This window comes from Solea solea, chromosome 6, assembly GCF_958295425.1.
Source record: "Solea solea chromosome 6, fSolSol10.1, whole genome shotgun sequence".
In the NCBI taxonomy this organism is placed as follows: Eukaryota; Metazoa; Chordata; class Actinopteri; order Pleuronectiformes; family Soleidae; genus Solea; species Solea solea.
This window is the reverse complement of record NC_081139.1, coordinates 19415934-19436639: the sequence shown is the minus strand read 5'-3', so window position 1 is coordinate 19436639 and position 20706 is coordinate 19415934. Positions and strand designations below refer to the sequence as shown.

Here is a 20706-nt window from a genome sequence, read left to right as displayed (position 1 = left end):
AAAATTTCTTATTGATGATTATGTTTTAAGGATTTCGAGAATTTTAACCAGCACTGATACAGTTTAAATAGTCCAACAATCTTGTTTAATGGAGAATTAGTCATGTATATTATACTAATGAAGGAATAAATGTCTATATATCTGTAGACTATGCTTTTGAGGGCTTTGCTATTTCTTGGGTGCACAATGCAGTGGTTTCTTTCCTTTTCTTTCCTCCTGAAAATAGAGATTGCAGTGTTCGCTCCTGTATCTTTATTTTTAAAAATATGTATTAATGTTGTTAAAGGAAAGCACAATACAGCAGTTTAACCACTACAGTCTCCACAGTTCCCGCACCTGCACCCCCCACCCCTTCCTCCCTGAACTTATGTGAAGTGTTGCCTTTTGCAGGTAACGTCACCTGTGTTGATGTCTTTCGCGAGTTTTCTGTCCTCGCGTCTCTCCAGCCCGAGAAGTTGAGGAGAAGGAGCTTACAATTCTGCCGCTGCAAGAAGCCATCGTGACCACGACTGAACTCCACTTCATCTGACCACTGTGGAATAAAAATGGTGGCAGCACGCCAGTAAAAACAGACTATACTCTGCCACTCTTGTGCTATAGGTAAACAGATAAAGTGAGTTTACAATGTGCTTTTAATCATAATGGTTCTGAATTAATTTTTCTTATTTTGATTGGGATAAAAGTCTTTGCACTGTTATTTCAGTCTGTCTGACACCACATTGTTGGGATATGTAACATGAATACTTTGGATGGACGGTACTTCACAAATGTAGTGTTTCGCTTCCATAAAGATGATGCAATCATTACAGTCGTATACTGTCAAGTATGGGACAAGTACCCAAATGACTAGATTCGTAATTTGACATAATGTAACACAATTTCATATTTGTCAGCTTGTGAAAAGTCCATTGATTTTAAAACCCATGCTTGCTTATGATTTTCTCCTGTTTAAAGCTAGAACAATAATATTGTCTGAGATATTTCCTTAAAGACAATGACAGTATTTACAAAAACACATTGGCTTAAAAATACTCTCTGTGATGAGTAAATTGTATTTTAGGTTAAAGACAATTGAAATGCCCATAATTCCTTTTACATTTTTAATATTGTTTTTCTGCAAACTCTCTAATAAAATGTTTTAAAATTGTTTGGTTTCGCATTTACCCAGTCAGAATAAGGGTATTTCTACATGGTGTTTGCATGTTCTCCCCATGTGTGCTTGGGTTTTCTCCAGGTTCTCCGGTTTCCTCCCACTGTCTAAAAACATGCAGATTTAGGAGGTGAGACAAATTGGACACTCTAAATTGACCGTAGGTGTGAGTGTGAGAGTGGACGGTTGTTTGTCTGTATGAGTCCCTGTGATGGACCTGCATCCTGTCTAGGGTGTACTCCGCTAGCAGCTAGCATTGACACCCTCATATGGAAGATTGAGCGGTAGAAGATGGAGGATGGATGGATTTTCATTTGTCAGCAAGAATAAATAAGACCCTTAGGGTCAGGAATCCCATTTTACTCAAATTTACATGAAGAAATGTGGTTAGGAAATAAATAGATGCTATTATAAATTTGTTTTTACTGTACGAAATGTCCATTTATAATCAAAGAACAAGAAAGAGTAGTCTAATGTCTTGTTTTCATGATGAACCTAAAATTTGAAATATGCTACTTTTTCTATTATCGTCAATACCAGCCTGAGTTTTATTTCAGGCTGGTATCGCACGTCACTACTTTAGAGTGGAAAAAATACATAAAAAAGTAGTGATTTACACTCCATACCAATTGGGGGCGCTAATGTGCCTAAGAAATGTTTGCCAATCGACGAGAAAAATGCCAAGGAGAAGAAGTAGAAGAAAGCCGGAAGTGTCACTCCTCCTGCTGCTGGCGATAGCTGAAGCTACGTCAGTGTCATCATCGTCTTAGCGGTTTGGGGTTTGACAACACAAACAGCAGCATCGTTCCGGGTCCAGCCGCGAATCCCTGTTTCCACTGTGGTTTCTGGAGAGGTACGTCATGCCCCAAATGTCCTCGCGGTAATAAATGCTACAGACACGGCGTTCAGCTCTCGTGAGTAACAGAGCTAGTGGATGCTAACGCCTGGTAGCTAAACATAGCTGTGGCCTGTGTTAGCTAACGTTAGCAAGCGAGGACAATTTACACGAGAGCTTCATATAACACACAAGTAAGCGGCCACACCAACAGACATGTGAATTACACATTATTAACAATATTCAGCCACTTGTAATGGCGTCCAACGGTTTGCAGCTGCTCTGTTTTGTTTGTTTACACTTTTCGAACGTGTGACTTGGTCGATGTAACTTGTCCAGGTAGAGATTTAATAGCAGCGTTAGCGTAGTAGTCACAGGTAAATCACACATACACTTTGAGGTAAATAAACTGTGTTTTCGTAAAAGACGGGATTCTGACACGGTTTCAACTCGTCTCAGTAGTGTGTGCATGTCAGTTAGCCGCATGACAGCAGATCACTGTGCGCTTAGTGGAGTTATCTTGAGTTCAATGGACTGGGGCGGAGAGACAGCACGTACACCCCCGTCAATGTGATGTAGCTTGTTTACTGTAGTTAAGTAGTAAACACAAAACCAATTTTAATGTTTGCTTTTAGAATTATCTCAGACATTAAAATTGTACGACTTAGTGGACCTGTTCACTTTGAAATGTGTGTTTAAAAGGGTTGAAAGGGTTTGGATCTGTAGAACAGCTGCACAGAGGAATTTTAAGCACCTTGAGTCAACAAGAAATAACAAAACAGAGAGAAAAAAAAAGTCTAGATCCACCCATATATGTATGTGTGAGTGTGTGTGTGTGTGTGTGTGTGTGTGTGTGTGTGTATATATATATATATGTATGTATGTGTGTGTGTATGTGTATATGTATGTATGTATGTATGTGTGTGTGTGTGTGTGTAAATATGTTTTATGTTTGTCCTATGTAAATCACCCTGTTGTCCAGTGTAATTTCCTGTAATGACAAAAATAATGACAGATGAATATGAAAGCTAAGCTTAATAGCTTAAGCAAATATATTTGTAACATTTATACATGTGAGTCCAAAATATCAAAGAAATTGATATAATAATACAAATTAAATTGCAAGTGTAAGTACAAATAAATAACTCAAAATAGCAGCCTCTGTCCAAGCATGCCCTCTGTCCAAGGCTGTGAACATGCCTTACAGGTAGCAGACCCAAATCTAGAGTTCTAAAAATTACAACCCGACCCGCGGGTCTTTAAACCCAAACCCAATGCAGCCCGGCACACCAGCATGAATGGTCCGCCCGAACCCGCCCTGGCCTGACAGTGATGTCTGAGTCGTTTTGCCCATAGCGGCACAAGATGCAGAGTGGGATATTTGTCCCCCTCCAGTTCACACTGAGCATCATAAAAGGGCTCCACAAATGACACTAACATGCCCAAAGTGTCGGGGGTTACGCACGCAGTGGCATCAGGTCTGCCCCTCTCCATCAAGCAGGCAGCCAGATTTACTCTTCACCACACATGAACAACACAGCATTTTACAAAAAACAACATATAAGACAACCTGCAAGCAATGTGTTTTGTGAGTGGAAAAAAGTAAGCCTGAGGCACGACCCAACCATTTGCGTATTTTTTCGGCCCAAACTCACGGGTCCGGTCAGGTTTTTTGGGCCTGCCCGATCTGTTGAGAACTCTACCCGAAACATACTGAAGAATAAGTTAAAGTGACGTTCAATTCCATTGAGTAAAAAGTATCTTGTTGGATCTGGGTCCAGACTACAACCGGAGTCCAAAAGTTCAAATGTTAGTCTTTCAATAGACTTCAAATGTAAAAAATTAAAAGGCTTCAAACCTAAACTCTCTGCAGTAAGGAAATTAATACTGGTGATGTGTAAGTTGCAGTGTGGGAATTTGTGCATGTTGATGTGCTCTTGGGCAGGGCGAGTTCCCAGCAGCAGAGAAGAGGTGCTCGGAGGGAGTTAAAGTACCAGGTATTCACAGGAATGATTTAGCTAGTGATGCAACAATTGGATACTTTCCCAAATTCAACTTCCACCAAAACCGGGGGCTGCTCTCCAAAGTATGTGAGCGCCCGTCATCAGTAAAACATTAAAATTAGCAGTGAATTAGTCTCACTGTCTGTTAAGTAACATCCGAGAAGTGAAACAAACCTATTTGGAACTGTGTCACTGACACTGTGGTACGTCTGTTGTGTCATTTTGTGGCATTCCTAAACAATTAATAGAAATTTTATATTTAAAAAAATGTAATATTTAGATTGCTTGAAGCCAAGCAAGTTGGCTTGCTTCACTTTGTTTAACATGCTCCACAAGATCCTAGTACTTTACTAATCGAAGGATGTTTCAATGCATGATTAACTACCAACATGATATTGGGGAGTAGTTTGGGAAAATGTGTTTTTCAGAGTCAACTGTAACCTGGGTTAAATCATCTGCTTAAGTCCCTCATCTTCAACCGTTGATATTTGTCCCATATTGTTGACCACAATGCTCTCTGTCAGGACTCCAGCCATTTGAGGGGTGCATGAGTTTCTCTGCAGGACAGTCATCGACGTGTCTTTGCTGTGCACTTAAGTTTACGTGAACAGTGGAATGGTGTCAGCCTTTGTGCTTTTCACAGGAAGAGAATGGAGATCAAAGACAGATGAAATTCTGAATTCTTAAAGTGTTTTTGAAGTTCTTGCAATTTTCTATGTCAAGGCACTAACTCAAAGCTGGAGTGTACCATTCCTGGCCGAATGGCACACTTTGATGTATATTTTGAATTTCATGATTCAAGTAGAAGAAGCCTGAGTGACATTAGAAGTGATTGCTGTGATCTTTGAGACATTCCGATGGTAGGGTGAGAATTTGGTGTAAACAAAATTAAACCATCTGTGGGGGATATTTTTTGGTGTAGTACTTATTGGACAAATGATAGCCTACCTCGGTATTGTTGTTTTCCGATGACGCGTCATGAGTGAAAGACAATGAGTTCACTGAACTCAAATGGCCTCCAGTGTCACCAGTTGTTAATTCAAAAATAGAACTATTGTGGTGTGTAGGAGCCAGTATTGAGTTAATTTAGTTTTGAGTTAGTTTAAATGATTAATGCACAAATTATTTCTTTAAGCATAATTTTTGAACAGTTAAAGTAGTTAGCTGTTTGCCTTAAGCATGTATTCTTACAAGGAAAGGAACGTGGCGTTGTGGACCTTTGATGCCATTAAGAACTTCAGTTTATCAGATAAAGGGCACTGTCGATCCTTTGACAGCTGTGATAGATAGAAGGATAGGTAGATATGTAATGGAAAATATCTAGCATTTTGGTTTGGTGGACGTGTCCGTTAGAAGCTGTGCTAGGTTTGGTGTAAAACGTTTTTTTGATCTTTGTTACTGTTAAATCTATAGATTGTCATTCACAACCTGGAACGTCAAGGGAATATTTCTGTGTTGTTGATCCGAGAGAGGCTTGGATATGGTGGAAGTAAATGTAACCTTGATGTATGACAATTGGAAATAAATGTGGAAACCGTTGACTCAAGGGTTTGCACATTAATTTAACATGACTGAACATGAAGCCCATAGGAAACTGCCTGCAGCTAACGACTTTGGATGGCTTTGGAATGAAGTCTACGTTTGCCACTACATGGTGGAACAGGAGATACACACAGAGATGTGATTATAGAGAGTTTTTTCATTTAAAGGGATCCAACCTAATATTAGCGACATGTACTGTACATAATAAAGTGATTGTACTTCTAGCATTAAATAGTAGCTGGTGCTTTAGGGAAGACTAGTTTCTAGTTTAGTCATAATATAAATGATGACAAGTGCAAAATTATGCATAATATAATGTCTATTTTTACTGTCACTTAATAAGATCTAGCACCTAATATTGTTTTTAATACATAAACCGGGCATTTGTTATAGGTTAATGAATCCCAACTGCAACTAATCAGTTTACACAGTTGCGTTAAATGACACAAAAACAGTTTAAAGTCCCACAGTTGAAATAATACAATCTGATTTGACCCCACACTAAGACACTAAAAGACCTAAAATGGCAAGATAAATAACAGTCTCTTCTTTTTTCACATCTTCTAAATCCTCAGATGAACAGCAACGGGAATAAGAGAGCTCCAACCACAGCCACTCAGCGACTTAAGCAGGATTACCTCAGGATAAAGAAAGACCCTGTGCCTTACATCTGTGCAGAACCTCTACCCTCTAACATCTTAGAATGGTAAGGTCTTCAAAAAAAGGATACAATTATAAATCAAATTTTATATTTATTTACACATTTATTTTTTTAATTTATTTTATTTTATTTGTATTGCGCCAAATCACAACATGCATTATTCATGGCACTTTACATAGGCTGTGTTCAGTTTACCATTTACCATATTTTATTAGCTTTGTTTTAAAATAAATCTTTCCTGTCTTCTGCAGGCACTATGTAGTGAGAGGTCCTGAGAAAACACCATATGAAGGTAAAAACTCCTGACGGTCTATTTATGGAACAAGACTAAACATGCTGATCTTTGTGGTTTGTTGACGCAGATTGTTTTATCACATTTCACAACCCTAACCCTCATCTCTCTTTCATAGGAGGATATTATCATGGGAAACTTATATTTCCACGGGAGTTTCCCTTTAAACCACCAAGTATCTATATGATCACACCCAATGGGAGATTCAAGTGTAATACAAGGTAATAATATTGATGAATTGAGATTTCAGGATTTAAAGAAGGTTGTTTTGGAAAGACCCTGGTTCTTATTTTTTGTCTGTTTGTGCATGTTTTTTTTTCCTACAGATTATGTTTGTCCATCACAGACTTCCATCCAGACACATGGAACCCTGCGTGGTCCGTCTCTACCATCCTCACAGGTCTGCTCAGCTTCATGGTTGAAAAAGGCCCCACCCTCGGGAGCATTGAGACCTCGGACTACACAGTGGGTTTAAATTACAGAGGTTTTTCTCTGGGCAAATTATACAAAATGAAATGAAATAAATTTAAAATCAATTGTATAAATATATTTATTTATAAATCATTGCAGCAAGTACACTTACGTATGTATATGGACAAAGACTTTGTCAAGATTTTGTCATTTAGCCTCTATACCACAATGAATTTGAAATTAAATGTGATTAAAGAGTGCACTCTGTTTTAATTTGAGGGATTGAACAAGAAAAATCTCATTAACCGTTGAGAAATTACAAGCATTTTCATACATTATTGTCCATTATCAGGGGCCTTGGAAATAATATTGCCAAACTCAAATCACGATAAATAAAATACTTGGTTAAAAATCCTTTGCAGCTGCAAAGGTTGTTACCCATGGACATTGCCAAATACTGAGTTTGGACATGCTTTGCCAGGCCTTAAAGCCCTTGTCTCCCTTTTGCAGTATGTTTTGGGTCATTATCCATTTTTAATGGGAAATGCCGTCCTATCAGTTTTGCAGCGTTTAGCTGAATCTCAGCAATGACAATTATAATCCTGTACACTTCAGAATTCCTCCTGCTACTTCTATCAGCAGTCACATCATCAACAAACACAAGTGAGCCTGGTGAGGCCTCCTCCATGGTTGACTGATGCCGTGTATGCTTTGGATCATGAGCTGTTCCTTTCCTTCTCCACACTTTTGTCTTCCCATCGTTGTGGTACAAGTTCATCTTTGTTTCATCGGTCTGAAGAATATTTTTAATATTTTATATTTATATTATTCTGATAGTAGACTTTTGATAATGACACATCTACCTCCTCAAGTTTGTTCTTGACAAGGGGTAATCCCCTCGTTTTATGTGGTCTTCCAGGTCTTTTGGTGTTTTTTAATTTCTTCTATTTAAGAATGTGCCAAATTCCTAATTTGGCCACTTCTAACATTTTTGCTATATATCTGTTTATGTTGTTGTCTCAGCTGAATAATGGCCGTCTTCACTTGTCAGCTCTTTTGGCCTCATTGATACTTTCAGTGAAAAGCCAACAAATGCAAATTAAACACATGCAATCGGCTTTAGGTCTTGTTCTGACAGAATAGTGAGGTAACGGGCCACACTTGTCCATGAAACAGCTTTTTAGGCAATTGCACAATTATTTCAGTGCCCCTGAAAATGGACAATTCTTATAATTTCTCAACAGTTAATGCAATGTTTTTGTTCAATCCCTCAAATTAAAGTTAAGAGTCCACACTTTATTCACATCTTGATTGTTTCCTTTCATATTCATTGTAGTGGTGTACAGAGGCAAAATTACAATATGTGTGCCTTTGTCCATAATATATATACATACCTAACTGTATAAGATGTTAGTATTTTTTTATTTTGGTTAATTATTTTGTTCTCAAGCCATCTCATTAAAATATAAATGATGCACAAAAATTGTTTAAACATTAATCTATTCTTGATTTAAAGTCTTAATTCATAAATGTTTGTTTCATTTGTTTTGTGTGTTTGTTTTTGTCTGTACTTGTGAGTCTTTAATCAAACTTTTTCATATAATCTTTGGCTAACAAAATTAATTTTTAAAATTTCTCATCTATCAAAGACATTTCTTTTTGTAAACTTGTGTTATAAGAAGTCATCAAGAAATCTACATGTCCAGTTGCTACTGATTCAATAATTTTGGACACATCAGTAATACCAGGCTGATAAGTTAAATAATAATATTTTAAAATGGCAAAAAAAAAACATCATGAACACAGAGCAGTGACACAAACATACAGTCGGATATTTAATATATGTTGCAATATTTTTTTCCACAGAAAAGACAGCTGTCGGCCCAAAGCCTGGCCTTCAACCTGAAGGATAAAGTGTTCTGTGAGCTGTTTCCTGATGTAGTTGATGTAAGTATGTGCTGATCCCTGAAGCTGAGTTCACATTAGATTACGACTGTGGCCACATTTTTCTGTCTGAACCAGAGAGAATATACTAGACACAGTTGGATTAAGCTGCAGTGTGCTACTGACTGTCATGCGGGTGGCTATTAGACATTATTTATGGTAACGACAAACAACAGATGTTATCAATGCAGTTCTTCTTTATTAACTCTTGTTGAACCGTAACTAAAGTAATTCCACCATCATAGTCTGTTTGTAGTTGCTGTGGGTCAATGGGTTAGCTTCCAACTTTGATGAAGTCAGGGTTTTTGAACCTTTTTTAAGGGAAGGCACATTTTAAGAAGCACAAACCAAAATGTTACAGTACATGTAACCACAGTTTGGTTTTTAAGTGTATTCATACTCACCCAGTGTGAAACCAGTTTGGACGATCTCTAGTTTGATAAAACACTCAGAAATTTGTTGCAAGTCACAGCTCATCGCCGCAGTCATCTCATGATCCACATTCATCATCAATTGTTGAAAAAACACAAAAGAGAGGGGGCAGGGCTAATGACATCAACTGTGCATTTGCATCAAAAGAGAGAAGTAGGAAAATATTATGGGCTTTCACAGCAACTTAGAATTTCAGAATTTAAACCACTTAAAAATGAATATACACACCAAACGAATAGTGTAGCAACATTTCCAGAAATATTGAACAATATCTTGTTAACGCTTTAACTACCAAGGGGGGTCATTTTGACTGTTTCTGATTTTTGTATGGTGATAACCTTGTTGAAATTGAACATATGAGACCATGGGTCCCTGACTTTTCCTAAATATATGTGTATTTATTGTTTTAAAAATGTTAGACTATTAAAACAACAAAACGCAAAAACGTTCTGTTCATGTCTACCTTTTAATTAGACATCAACAGGCTAATTACCATAGCGTTCAATTTGACTGTATGTGAATGATATGAATGATTATATGAATCAATCAAAGGCTATATGAGTCAGTCAATCAAAAAAAAAAGCATGCAATATTTTCTGGTGATAGTTCAAAAGACTTGAGTTTCCTGTTGTGCCAGCTGTGCCAGGGACCTCACCAAAGACATGAACAAGCAAAAGATGGCATTGGTCCTGAAAAGTCCTTGAATTTGAAGTCAACCAAGTCTCTGTCTGTCTTAACATAAAACAAATCCCTTCCTGTGTGCAGTGCGGGAATGCAAACACTATACTGAGAGAGTCGTGTGGAGCTGACAGTTCATCAGCATTGTGTGAACAATGGTGTGAAATAACGGATGTGTTTGTATTTAAAAATGATGCACTACGGTTTTAAATGGTATAATATATCTCTGGTTCTTTGTTGGCCTACTATTCTCTCATGTCTTTGCTCTCATCCCTTCAGGAGATGAAGCAGAAACAGAAGGCCCAGGAGGAGTTAAGTGCCCGCACGCAGCCCCTCCCTTTACCCGACGTGGTGCCTGACGGTGACCCTCAACACGCCCACTATGGCCTACCCGCCCTCAACGGGGGCCCTGTCCCCCTGGGGGCAGCCAACCCCGCCCCTGGTCTGCAGCAGGCCCATCGTAACCATGGACTTCTAGGTGGAGCTCTGGCCAACTTGTTTGTGATTGTAGGCTTTGCAGCGTTTGCCTACACGGTCAAGTACGTGCTGAGGAGCATAGCGCAGGAGTGAGAGGAGCTGGCGTTGTAGGGCAAAGATCCCCCTGCAGGCTAGTGGACTCCAAATTCTACAAACACACTCTATGTGGAGGGGGGGGGCGCTGTTCAGTCCTGTTTAAAGCCCCCCGTCCACTCAACCACTACGACCACCATCGACTTTTAGATGGGATCTCAAAGCCAAACCCACCCAGGAAGGACTGAGAGGGGAAGGAGGAGTGGGGACATCAGTAGAGCTGGGGGGGTGGGGGGGCGGGTTTGAGGGGCTCATTGAAACGGTTGTGATCCAATCTCTGCGTCAGAGGTTCATGTCAGCGATAGGAACAAACTTGGCTCATGGGTTGTGGAAGAGTGTGAAACCGAGGGTCGTAGTTTGTGGTGTCGCCACGTTGGACGACTGGTTACAACAGAAATGTGCTTTTCTGAGGTGAAATAAAATGTAACCATTGTTCTCCTGCGCTGTCATGAACATCAGTGGAAAAAAAGGTTGTTTCTTTCTTTAATTGTACATTATTCTAACATTAGCCCAGCAAAGGCCCCTCATTATTCATTATCACAAAGGCTCCTCAGGGTGGCGCTGTTGCAGAGCGAAATCAAAAGTGGGGTTTAGGTGAAGTCGTTGGTCCTGAAGTATTACCCATTATTTTCTCCATTCACGTGTTTCAGGCAGACGAGTGTCCACTCTGTGTCCAAACATAATCAATCCTTTGGTAACTGCGCGGCAGAAACACGTTTGCAGCAACTGATTTTTGTTGAAATGGGGATAAATAGAGATGCATGATCTCACTCTACAAACTCCTCTGATTGGTGGATGTAAAGACTTGGTCACATGCTGTGTGTCGTGTTGAGCCACAGCTTTCACACTCAGTATGTTTCCAGATAAACTACAACATTATCTCGACTAATGCCCTTAATCCCAGGATACCAACAGAACTCGCTTGGTTAGTATTAGACAGTTTCGCTGAAGCTGGGTGGAAGCATGTCAAGCGACATTTTGAAACTTAAGAAATATAAAAAAGATTTGATTCAGCAGAGCAAAATTGCACCAGCCTGGATTTCAGAATTTTGCATTTTACTTGTTTGACAACTTCCAAATCAAAGCCAAAATCCAAATCAAAGCTGGGAACAGTTTGGGTCTGCATAAAAACATATCAGGACATTTTTAAAAGTCATCACACTAACGCGATTATTGTTTCTTTCTTACGTCACGTAAACAACCGAGACACGACGTGTAGAAATCTGATATAAATCAAGTTTCAAACCATCACCTCTTATGTGATTTAAATTTTTTGTTCCTTTTTTATTTTTATTTTTTTGCCCCTCAGGCTAATTAATACATTAATAATGGGCGTTTGGGTTTAATTCTCTGCTAACTTCGTGTCTCATGTTCCAGGAGGAAGATATCATCTTTAGAATTCTGTTGAGAGTTGATGGGCGGAGTTGACGACGAGGGGGGGAGGGAAAACGTGGAGAAACGAAACTTGGCAACGTCTTGTCTCACGAGCCGTTGTGATACACTGGTAAAAGTCTGACATCAGACCGGGTATTCATTCCAGTCAACCCATGAGCAAAGCAGTGTCCCACACAGACAAGTACCTTTTAGTTAAGATTCTGCCTAGCCCACTCTATATAGGTCCAAATAAGGAGACACATGGAATAAAGCAACGTTTTGTGTCTGTATATTATATTTTTTTCAAAAAAACATCTTTTTCTTTCTCTTTATTTATAGAGCCTGCCTGGCTTTGTCTGTCATGGTTCTGAGGAGACGTGTGTGTATGGACAGACACACACACACACACGCACACACACACACACACAGGCAGGCCGTGGACCGGACTCGCATTAATTGCTGATAATTTACTGTTGTGCATTGCATTTTAGTAAAGATGGTTCTCTTGTGTATGTAATGTTTCGACAGGGTAAAACAAAAATGATCAGAAGGCAGATGATTGGCTTTTTATTGTTCTTCTTTTCCTGGCAACAACAAAAAAAAACAACTCGATGATGAGGATGGGAGTGCGTTTGTGTGATTATACAGCAAATGCCTACATTTCCATGCTTCAGTTAATCTTGTGTGACATAATGTTTTCATAGTACATGCAAATAAATAACCCTGCTTGGCGGGGCGTTTTAGAAAACCTTCCCCGCTGCTTCTTCATGTCTGAATCAACAATTGGAACCAAATATCAAAAATATCTTTTGTTTTTTGACACATTATTAATCTTCAGTGCTTAACAAAATGTTAAATAACAAAGTTGAGCCAGAAGCGACACATTCAACCATTAAAAATCATGTTTCTGTTCAGGAATCCAAGTAAATAGCTATAATTTGACGACTTAATCAAGAAATAATCATGTGCTTTATTTGTTTCTGTTTTTTGTTTGTAAAACAGTACATTTGAAAATTCATGGATAACAATAATTATATTTTAGCATTAAAATATCGTTTCAGTTAAAGAGCTTACTGGAGTATTAACCATTACAGAAACATAAGAAATGATTTTGATTATTACCAATGCAAACCTTGCATTGTGTGGTCTAATACATTTGTTCAGCGCTTTAACTTTTGAAATTGTCGATTTAAAGCTGCAGTGAAGTGGCGTAGCTGACCACTATAGTTCCACTAACTATAGGAACCATGAAATAAACCAACATTTTTTTGTCTGTACATCATTGTTATTTTTAAATATCTTTGTGTTTTTCTTTTCTATTTTATTGATTGATCTGTAGATCATTTTCTCGATCTGTCGAATAATTGTTTGGTTCATCAAACGTTCCTCAGTGTTTCTCAAACATGGAAATGAAACCAGAAAATTCTCACATTTAAGAAGCTGAATAATCTTGAAAACTTGTTTTAACTCTTAAAAAACAAAACAAAAAAACCGCTCAAATTGATAAACCAAGTGTCAGAATAGTTTACATCAGGGGTAACCAACGTGGTGCCCGCGGGCACCTGGTAGCCCGCGAGCAGCCAACGAGGTGCCCGCGGGCTCATTTCACTTCACCTCACTTGCATGTATCCATATGATCACTGAGTAAAATGTCCTTGATATTGTTTATAAAAACTGTGATAATCATTAGGAGTAAGCACTGGAATTAATGTGTATGCAATTGAATGCATAATATTCTTCATTTAAATCGTAAATTGCATAAAATGTTAATATGGTAGCCCTCCACATTATTCTCTACCCTTCACGTAGCTCTCGGTCTCAAAAAGGTTGGCGACCCCTGGTTTACATGTATTAAGTGGTTAATAATAGAGTAATTGTTTCAGCCCTACATGACTTATATGTGAGATTCTGTATCTGAAGTGTGTATCGTTAGCATTTTAAATGAACATAAACATTTGCAGTTACATTCAAATAGTGATTTTAATTTAAAATAGGATTCACTTTTCAGCGCTAGTGTAAATTGTCATTGTTTTTGTTATCTATGCAAAGGGCCACACGGTGGTATAGTGGTTAGCACTCTCGCCTAGCAGGTTCTCCCCGTGTGCGCGTGGGTACTCTCCGGGTTCTCCGGCTTCCTCCCACAGTCCAAAAACATGCAATGTGGGGATTAGGGTAAATTGGACACTGTAAATTGACCATAGGAGTGAGTGTGAGAGTGAATGGTTGTTTGTCTCTATGTGTGTGTGTGTGTGTGTGTGGCCCTGTGATGGACTGGGAAGTGTCCAGGGTGTACCCCGCCTATCGCCCGATGGAGCTGAGATTGGCACAGCACCCCCCGCGACCCTCTGGTGGAGGATTAAGCGGTAGATACTGACTGACTGACTGACTATCTATGCAAATTAAAAATGTCACGCACACATGTTGGAAACAAGTAGACACACAGATGCAGGAGTGACCCTAACTTTTATCAAATGATATTGCAAATGAAATGTCAGTTAAAATCTCTAGTAAAGGATTTTATGTGAAAATAATGAGTCATGCAAAGTGACGTGAGCAGCAGCAGCAGCAGCATGCAGCAGCGCTGAGCTCTTCCACAGAAAAACAACACGCTCTTCAGTCACTTCCTCAGAAACAAGCGTGAGCGTGACAGAACAGGTGCGGTGACTGAATGAGCACGGGCTGCTTTAAAAACACCTGAGCCCACAGGGGACGTCACACAGTCACTGCAGCAGCAGCTCAAAGACAAACCTGAGCGAGCGTCTTCCAGCCGGTCAGTCTTTAAGTGAGTATACTTTTAAATACTTATTATTTCAGAGCATTCATTCAAGTCAAACGTTGCTTATATTCTTCTTTATACTTAAAAAAAACGTGCCTCTGCTGCAGGTTCTCACAAACAATGTCTTCACAAAACTTCACCGCGGTGGACCAAGCGGACCAAGCGGACCTGGAGTGCATCGTGTGCTGCCATGAGTTCTACCGCAGGAGCCGCGTCCCGCTCCTCCTCCACTGCAAACACACCTTCTGCGTCCACTGTCTGCAGAAAATATCCAAGCAGGAGGATTGCATCCGCACCATCTGCTGTCCTCTGTGCCGCTGGCAGACGTGCATCCTGACCGGGAAGGACCTGGACAGGGTCCTGTACGTGGACTACAAAATCTGGGAGCAGATTCCAGAGGAGGAGCCGCGGAGGATAGACAATAAAGTGTAAGTACGCTTGTCCTGCTCTCGTCCACGGGGGGGACACACAACAGACCCACACGTGCAGCTTTAATGTGCACGCAGGAAAGACTGTGTTTGACGCTTTACTGCAACACCATTTAAATTAAAAAGCACCTGATTTACATAAAGTCATCACCAAGTTATAGTTCAATTATATTCAATTATATTATTTCTCTTATATTTATCAATTATATTAGGATTCTTAAATATTTGACTATGTAAAGTACTAGAGCAGCATGAAGACTCGCATCAAGCGTTCAAGTTTAGATTTTGTGTTTTTATTTATTTCACTATGTGAATAAATTGTCAGAAAGAAAGTCCAGTGGTTCCCAAAGACTGGGTCGGGACCCACATATGGGTCGAGATTTTTTTTGGGGGGGTCCCCGAACATATGAGCAGAATTTTCCCAAATAAAGAAACTTTTTTATTTAATTTAATGCTGAAGTTTCTGCTAAAAAATAAGGTCTGTATGTTTGAAATAACACACCTCACTTAATACTTATCCAAAATGTTTTTAAATCAATCAAAGACTTTATTTATAACGCACCTTTCATACAAATAGGAATTGTTTTTGTCTTACATCATTAGTCTTACGACATGATGTGATCTTTTTTTTTCTTTACATGAAATAATCATTTTGAACGTGTCTTTTTTTAATATATTTATGAAGTTATTTAAGGTGCTGGGAAGAGTGTCAAACTTAACATTGACGTTGATATGTGAACCACAACTTTTAAAGTTAAATCTTTAGTAAAAGAAAAATCTGCTCATTTACGTTTACTCTCGTTTGTCTGTGGGGAAAAAGTGACTTCATTAAATTAGAATTTATCTTCAACCTTAATTCTAAAGACATCTTTCCTTTTTTTTGCAGATCTGATCCTCAGTCTGGTTTCATGTCCACAGTCAAGACACGACGACCGCGTGTTGGTCGGATGACATCTCGGCAGCATCTGTTGTCTTGTGTTTTTCCTGATTTATTGAAATAATGGGAAGCATAAACGTTTGAAGTATCTGTGAAGAAAAATCCTTTTTGTCAAGAGATAATGGATAATTTTCCTGATTTGTTTAGGTTTTGATGGCGTTGTTTTTCTGAAATAATGACTTTTTTTTCTGACTTCTTTTTGTTTTTTCTAAGTTACTTCTATGATAGGAAAAAGAAACACAATGTCATTCATTTATCAAAAACACTGATGGAATCTTCTTCCATGGCTGAAGCCTCACGATACAGAGCTTCACTTAACTCTCTTGTTTGTTACTTTTCGTGGTTGCTCGCGTTCACGTTTGAGTGATTTTATATTGTTTCGCAATTTGTATTTTTTATTTTTAATGTTATTTAATATTTGTACTTCTTTTAATGTAACTTTACCATGAAAATGAGCCAAGTGCAGTGTTTACTGATGTGTATTTAAAAATAAACTGTGAATTTCAGAAACCGTGTGGTCACTGTTGTTAGATTGATGATCGTCGTATGACTTGCATCGTCCAAGGGAAAAATGTAGACTTTGATGTAAAAGAAAAGGGTTTGATGCCTCGTTTTTTTCCTGTGTCAACGTTTAGATTGAAAGCATTAACCTGATTATATAAAATAAACAGATCTATGTTTGGGGAGGAGTTAAGTGCTGGACCTGCTGGAATTCCTGGAATTTATTAACTTTTCTTCCGAAAGGATCACATTTTTAAGGCACTAAGCATTGCATACATGCAAAAAAAGCAGTGCAAAATGGCTCAAAACCAAACTAAGTCCAAACTAAGTTGCCCCAAATTTCACCGGGACCACAAACTCAACTTAACTGTAATTGAACTTATATGAGCATGTTAATCGCACCAACATAAAAAAAAAAATCTATTTGTACTAGACCCGTCAAAGATGAAAAGTTACCAAGAGGTGTCACAAATTCAAGACTCATTCGTGGTTTATCTGGAAGTTGGTACTGTTAGTAACTTCCTCTCTATGCTCTCATCTTGGTCAGAGTTTTTCAAAAATTTAACAGTTGAATTACGAGGACAAACTGTTTGATCCTTCATCAGTTCACTTATTTCATGTGATTGTCTGTCACTGTCGGGGAAATCACCAGCGCTGAAGATGGTCCAGTGGACAAGGACGTCGCATCACGACTCAAGTCATCATGGGTTCAAATCCCACTGGAGGTATGTGTCTACGAATATATGTGTGTCTGTCTGGGTGTTTTAAAAACAACTAAACCAAACTAAAAACCTTCAAAAGCAAACAAAATAACTTCCAAAAACCAATTGAAAACTCAGCGTTGCGTTGCGTGCATCATTTCAATTTCAATGAGGATTTCAACTTCATCATCAACAACGGCAATAATGGGAGGAAAGAACGAGCCTTGAAAAAGCCTCAACTCTCTAGCTCTCTAGGTACTAGTTGACAAAGATAGTCCAAAAATAAACAAAAAGTCATAGTTTAGTATGACGTCCAACATGTGAGAAAAACTTCATATGTCGTCCAAAATGAGACGAAAAAGTCATAGTTTAGTATGTCGTCCAAAATGTGACGAAAAAAGTCATAGTTTAGTATGTCGTCCAAAATGAGACAAAAAAGTCATAGTTTAGTATGTCGTCCAAAATGTGACGAAAAAGTCATAGTTTATTATGTCGTCCAAAATGTGACAAAAAGTCATAGTGTAGTATGTCGTCCAAAAATTGACAAAAAAGTCATAGTTTAGTATGTCGTCCAAAATATGACAAAAAAAGTAATAGTTTAGTATGTCGTCCAAAATCTGACAAAAAAGTCATAGTTTATTATGTCGTCCAAAATGTGACAAAAAAGTCATATTTTAGTATGTTGTCCAATGTGAGAAAAAAGTCATAGTTTAGTATGTCGTCCAAAATGTGATAAAAAAGTAATGATTTAGTATGTCGTCCAAAAATGGACAAAAAAGTCATAGTTTAGTATGTCGTCCAAAAATTTACAAAAAAGTCATAGTTTAGTATGTCGTCCAAAATGTGATAAAAAAGTCACAGTTTAGTATGTCGTCCAAAATGAGACGAAAAAGTCATAGTTTAGTATGTCGTCCAAAATGTGATAAAAAAGTCACAGTTTAGTATGTCGTCCAAAATGAGACGAAAAAGTCATAGTTTAGTATGTAGTCAAAAAATTGACAAAAAAGTCATAGTTTAGTATGTAGTCCAAAAATGTACAAAAAAGTCATAGTTTAGTATGTCGTCCAAAATGTGACAAAAAAGTCATAGCTTAGTATGTCGTCCAAAATGAGACAAAAAAGTCATAGTTTAGTATGTCGTCCAAAATGAGACGAAAAAGTCATAGTTTCGTATGTCGTCCAAAATGTGACAAAAAAGTCATAGTTTAGTATGTAGTCCAAAAATTTACAAAAAAGTCATAGTTTAGTATCTCGTCCAAAATGAGACGAAAAAGTCATAGTTTAGTATGTCGTCCAAAATGAGACGAAAAAGTCATAGTTTAGTATGTCGTCCAAAATGAGACGAAAAAGTCATAGTTTAGTATGTCGTCCAAAATGTGACAAAAAAGTCATAGTTAAGTATGTCGTCCAAAATGAGACGAAAAAGTCATAGTTTAGTATGTCGTCCAAAATGAGACGAAAAAGTCATAGTTTAGTACGTCGTCCAAAATGAGATGAAAAAGTCATAGTTTAGTATGTCGTCCAAAATGAGAAAAAAAAGTCATAGTTTCGTATGTCGTCCAAAATGTGACAAAAAAGTCATAGTTAAGTATGTCGTCCAAAATGAGACGAAAAAGTCATAGTTTAGTATGTCGTCCAAAATGAGACGAAAAAGTCATAGTTTAGTATGTCGTCCAAAATGAGAAAAAAAGTCATAGTTTAGTATGTCGTCCAAAAATGTTCAAAAAAGTCATAGTTTAATATGTCGTCCAAAATGTGACAAAAAAGTCATAGTTAAGTATGTCGTCCAAAATGAGACGAAAAAGTCATAGTTTAGTATGTCGTCCAAAATGAGACCAAAAAGTCATAGTTTAGTACGTCGTCCAAAATGAGACGAAAAAGTCATAGTTTCGTATGTCGTCCAAAATGTGACAAAAAAGTCATAGTTTAGTATGTAGTCCAAAAATTTACAAAAAAGTCATAGTTTAGTATGTTGTCCAAAATGTGACAAAAAAGTCATAGTTTAGTATGTAGTCCAAAAATTTACAAAAAAGTCATAGTTTAGTATGTTGTCCAAAATGAGACGAAAAAGTCATAGTTTAGTATGTCGTCCAAAATGTGACGAAAAAAGTCATAGTTTAGTATGTCGTCCAAAATGAGAAAAAAAGTCATAGTTTAGTATGTCGTCCAAAAATGTACAAAAAAGTCATAGTTTAATATGTCGTCCAAAATGTGACAAAAAAGTCATAGTTTAGTATGTCGTCCAAAATGAGACGAAAAAGTCATAGTTTAGTATGTCGTCCAAAATGAGACGAAAAAGTCATAGTTTAGTATGTCGTCCAAAATGAGACAAAAAAGTCATAGTTTAGTATGTCGTCCAAAATGTGACGAAAAAGTCATAGTTTATTATGTCGTCCAAAATGTGACAAAAAGTCATAGTGTAGTATGTCGTCCAAAAATTGACAAAAAAGTCATAGTTTAGTATGTTGTCCAAAAATTGACAAAAAAGTCATAGTTTAGTATGTCGTCCAAAAATTTACAAAAAAGTCATAGTTTAGTATGTCGTCCAAAATGTGATAAAAAAGTCAGTATGTCGTCCAAAATGAGAAAAAAAGTCATAGGTTAGTATGTCGTCCAAAATGAGACAAAAAAGTCATAGTTTAGTATGTCGTCCAAAATGAGACGAAAAAGTCATAGTTTAGTATGTCGTCCAAAATGAGACCAAAAAGTCATAGTTTAGTATGTCGTCCAAAATGAGAAAAAAAAGTCATAGTTTAGTATGTCGGCCAAAATGAGAAAAAAAAGTCATAGCTTAGTATGTCATCCAAAATGAGAAAAAAAAGTCATAGTTTAGTATGTTGTCCCAAATGTGACAAAAAAGTCATAGTTTAGTATGTCGTCCAAAATGAGACGAAAAAGTCATAGTTTAGTATGTCGTCCAAAATGTGACAAAAAAGTCATAGTTTAGTATGTCGTCCAAAATGAGAAAAAAAGTCATAGTTTAGTATGTCGTCCAAAATGAGAAAAAAAGTCATAGTTTCGTATGTCGTCCAAAATGAGACGAAAAAGTCATAGTTTAGTATGTCGTCCAAAATGAGACAAAAAAGTCATAGTTTAGTATGTCGTCCAAAATGAGACGAAAAAGTCATAGTTTAGTATGTCGTCCAAAATGAGACGAAAAAGTCATAGTTTAGTATGTCGTCCAAAATGAGACGAAAAAGTCATAGTTTAGTATGTCGTCCAAAATTAGAAAAAAAAGTCATAGTTTAGTATGTCGTCCAAAATGAGACGAAAAAGTCATAGTTTAGTATGTCGTCCAAAATTAGAAAAAAAAGTCATAGTTTAGTATGTCGTCCAAAATTAGAAAAAAAAGTCATAGTTTAGTATGTCGTCCAAAATGAGACGAAAAAGTCATAGTTTAGTATGTCGTCCAAAATTAGAAAAAAAAGTCATAGTTTAGTATGTCGTCCAAAATTAGAAAAAAAAGTCATAG

The 20706-nt window shown here is 37.6% G+C and overlaps 3 protein-coding genes across 7 annotated transcripts in view; all 3 read left to right on the top strand.

Annotated features, from left to right (window-relative positions):
* The window catches only part of LOC131460789 (arf-GAP with coiled-coil, ANK repeat and PH domain-containing protein 3-like), a 74268-nt gene extending 73121 nt beyond the window's left edge, over positions 1-1147 (top strand). For both annotated transcript variants that reach the window (XM_058631575.1, XM_058631574.1), the window contains exon 26: positions 391-1147. In XM_058631575.1, the coding sequence (XP_058487558.1) occupies positions 391-459 (69 nt within the window). In that variant the 3' untranslated portion in view covers positions 460-1147. The remainder of the gene's footprint in view (positions 1-390) is intronic.
* A 700-nt stretch (positions 1148-1847) lies between these two features.
* ube2j2 (ubiquitin-conjugating enzyme E2, J2 (UBC6 homolog, yeast)) lies at positions 1848-12645 on the top strand. Of its 4 annotated transcripts, none has more exons than XM_058632565.1 (7): positions 1848-2003; positions 6106-6236; positions 6443-6483; positions 6602-6704; positions 6810-6948; positions 8761-8841; positions 10228-12645. In XM_058632565.1, exons 2-7 carry the CDS (start codon positions 6106-6108, stop codon positions 10516-10518), a joined length of 786 nt encoding a protein of 261 aa, XP_058488548.1. In that variant the 5' UTR covers positions 1848-2003; the 3' UTR covers positions 10519-12645. The 4 variants fall into 4 exon arrangements, with proteins under 4 accessions (XP_058488548.1, XP_058488550.1, XP_058488546.1 ...); XM_058632567.1 differs by lacking the exon at positions 1848-2003 and adding an exon at positions 2070-2179; XM_058632563.1 differs by lacking the exon at positions 1848-2003 and adding an exon at positions 4732-4848.
* Positions 12646-14479: 1834 nt separating this feature from the next.
* LOC131461248 (RING finger protein 224-like) lies at positions 14480-16526 on the top strand. Its single transcript, XM_058632344.1, has 3 exons — positions 14480-14674; positions 14776-15096; positions 15983-16526. Exons 2-3 carry the CDS (start codon positions 14789-14791, stop codon positions 16095-16097), a joined length of 423 nt encoding a protein of 140 aa, XP_058488327.1. The 5' UTR covers positions 14480-14674; positions 14776-14788; the 3' UTR covers positions 16098-16526.
* Positions 16527-20706: the final 4180 nt, after the last annotated feature.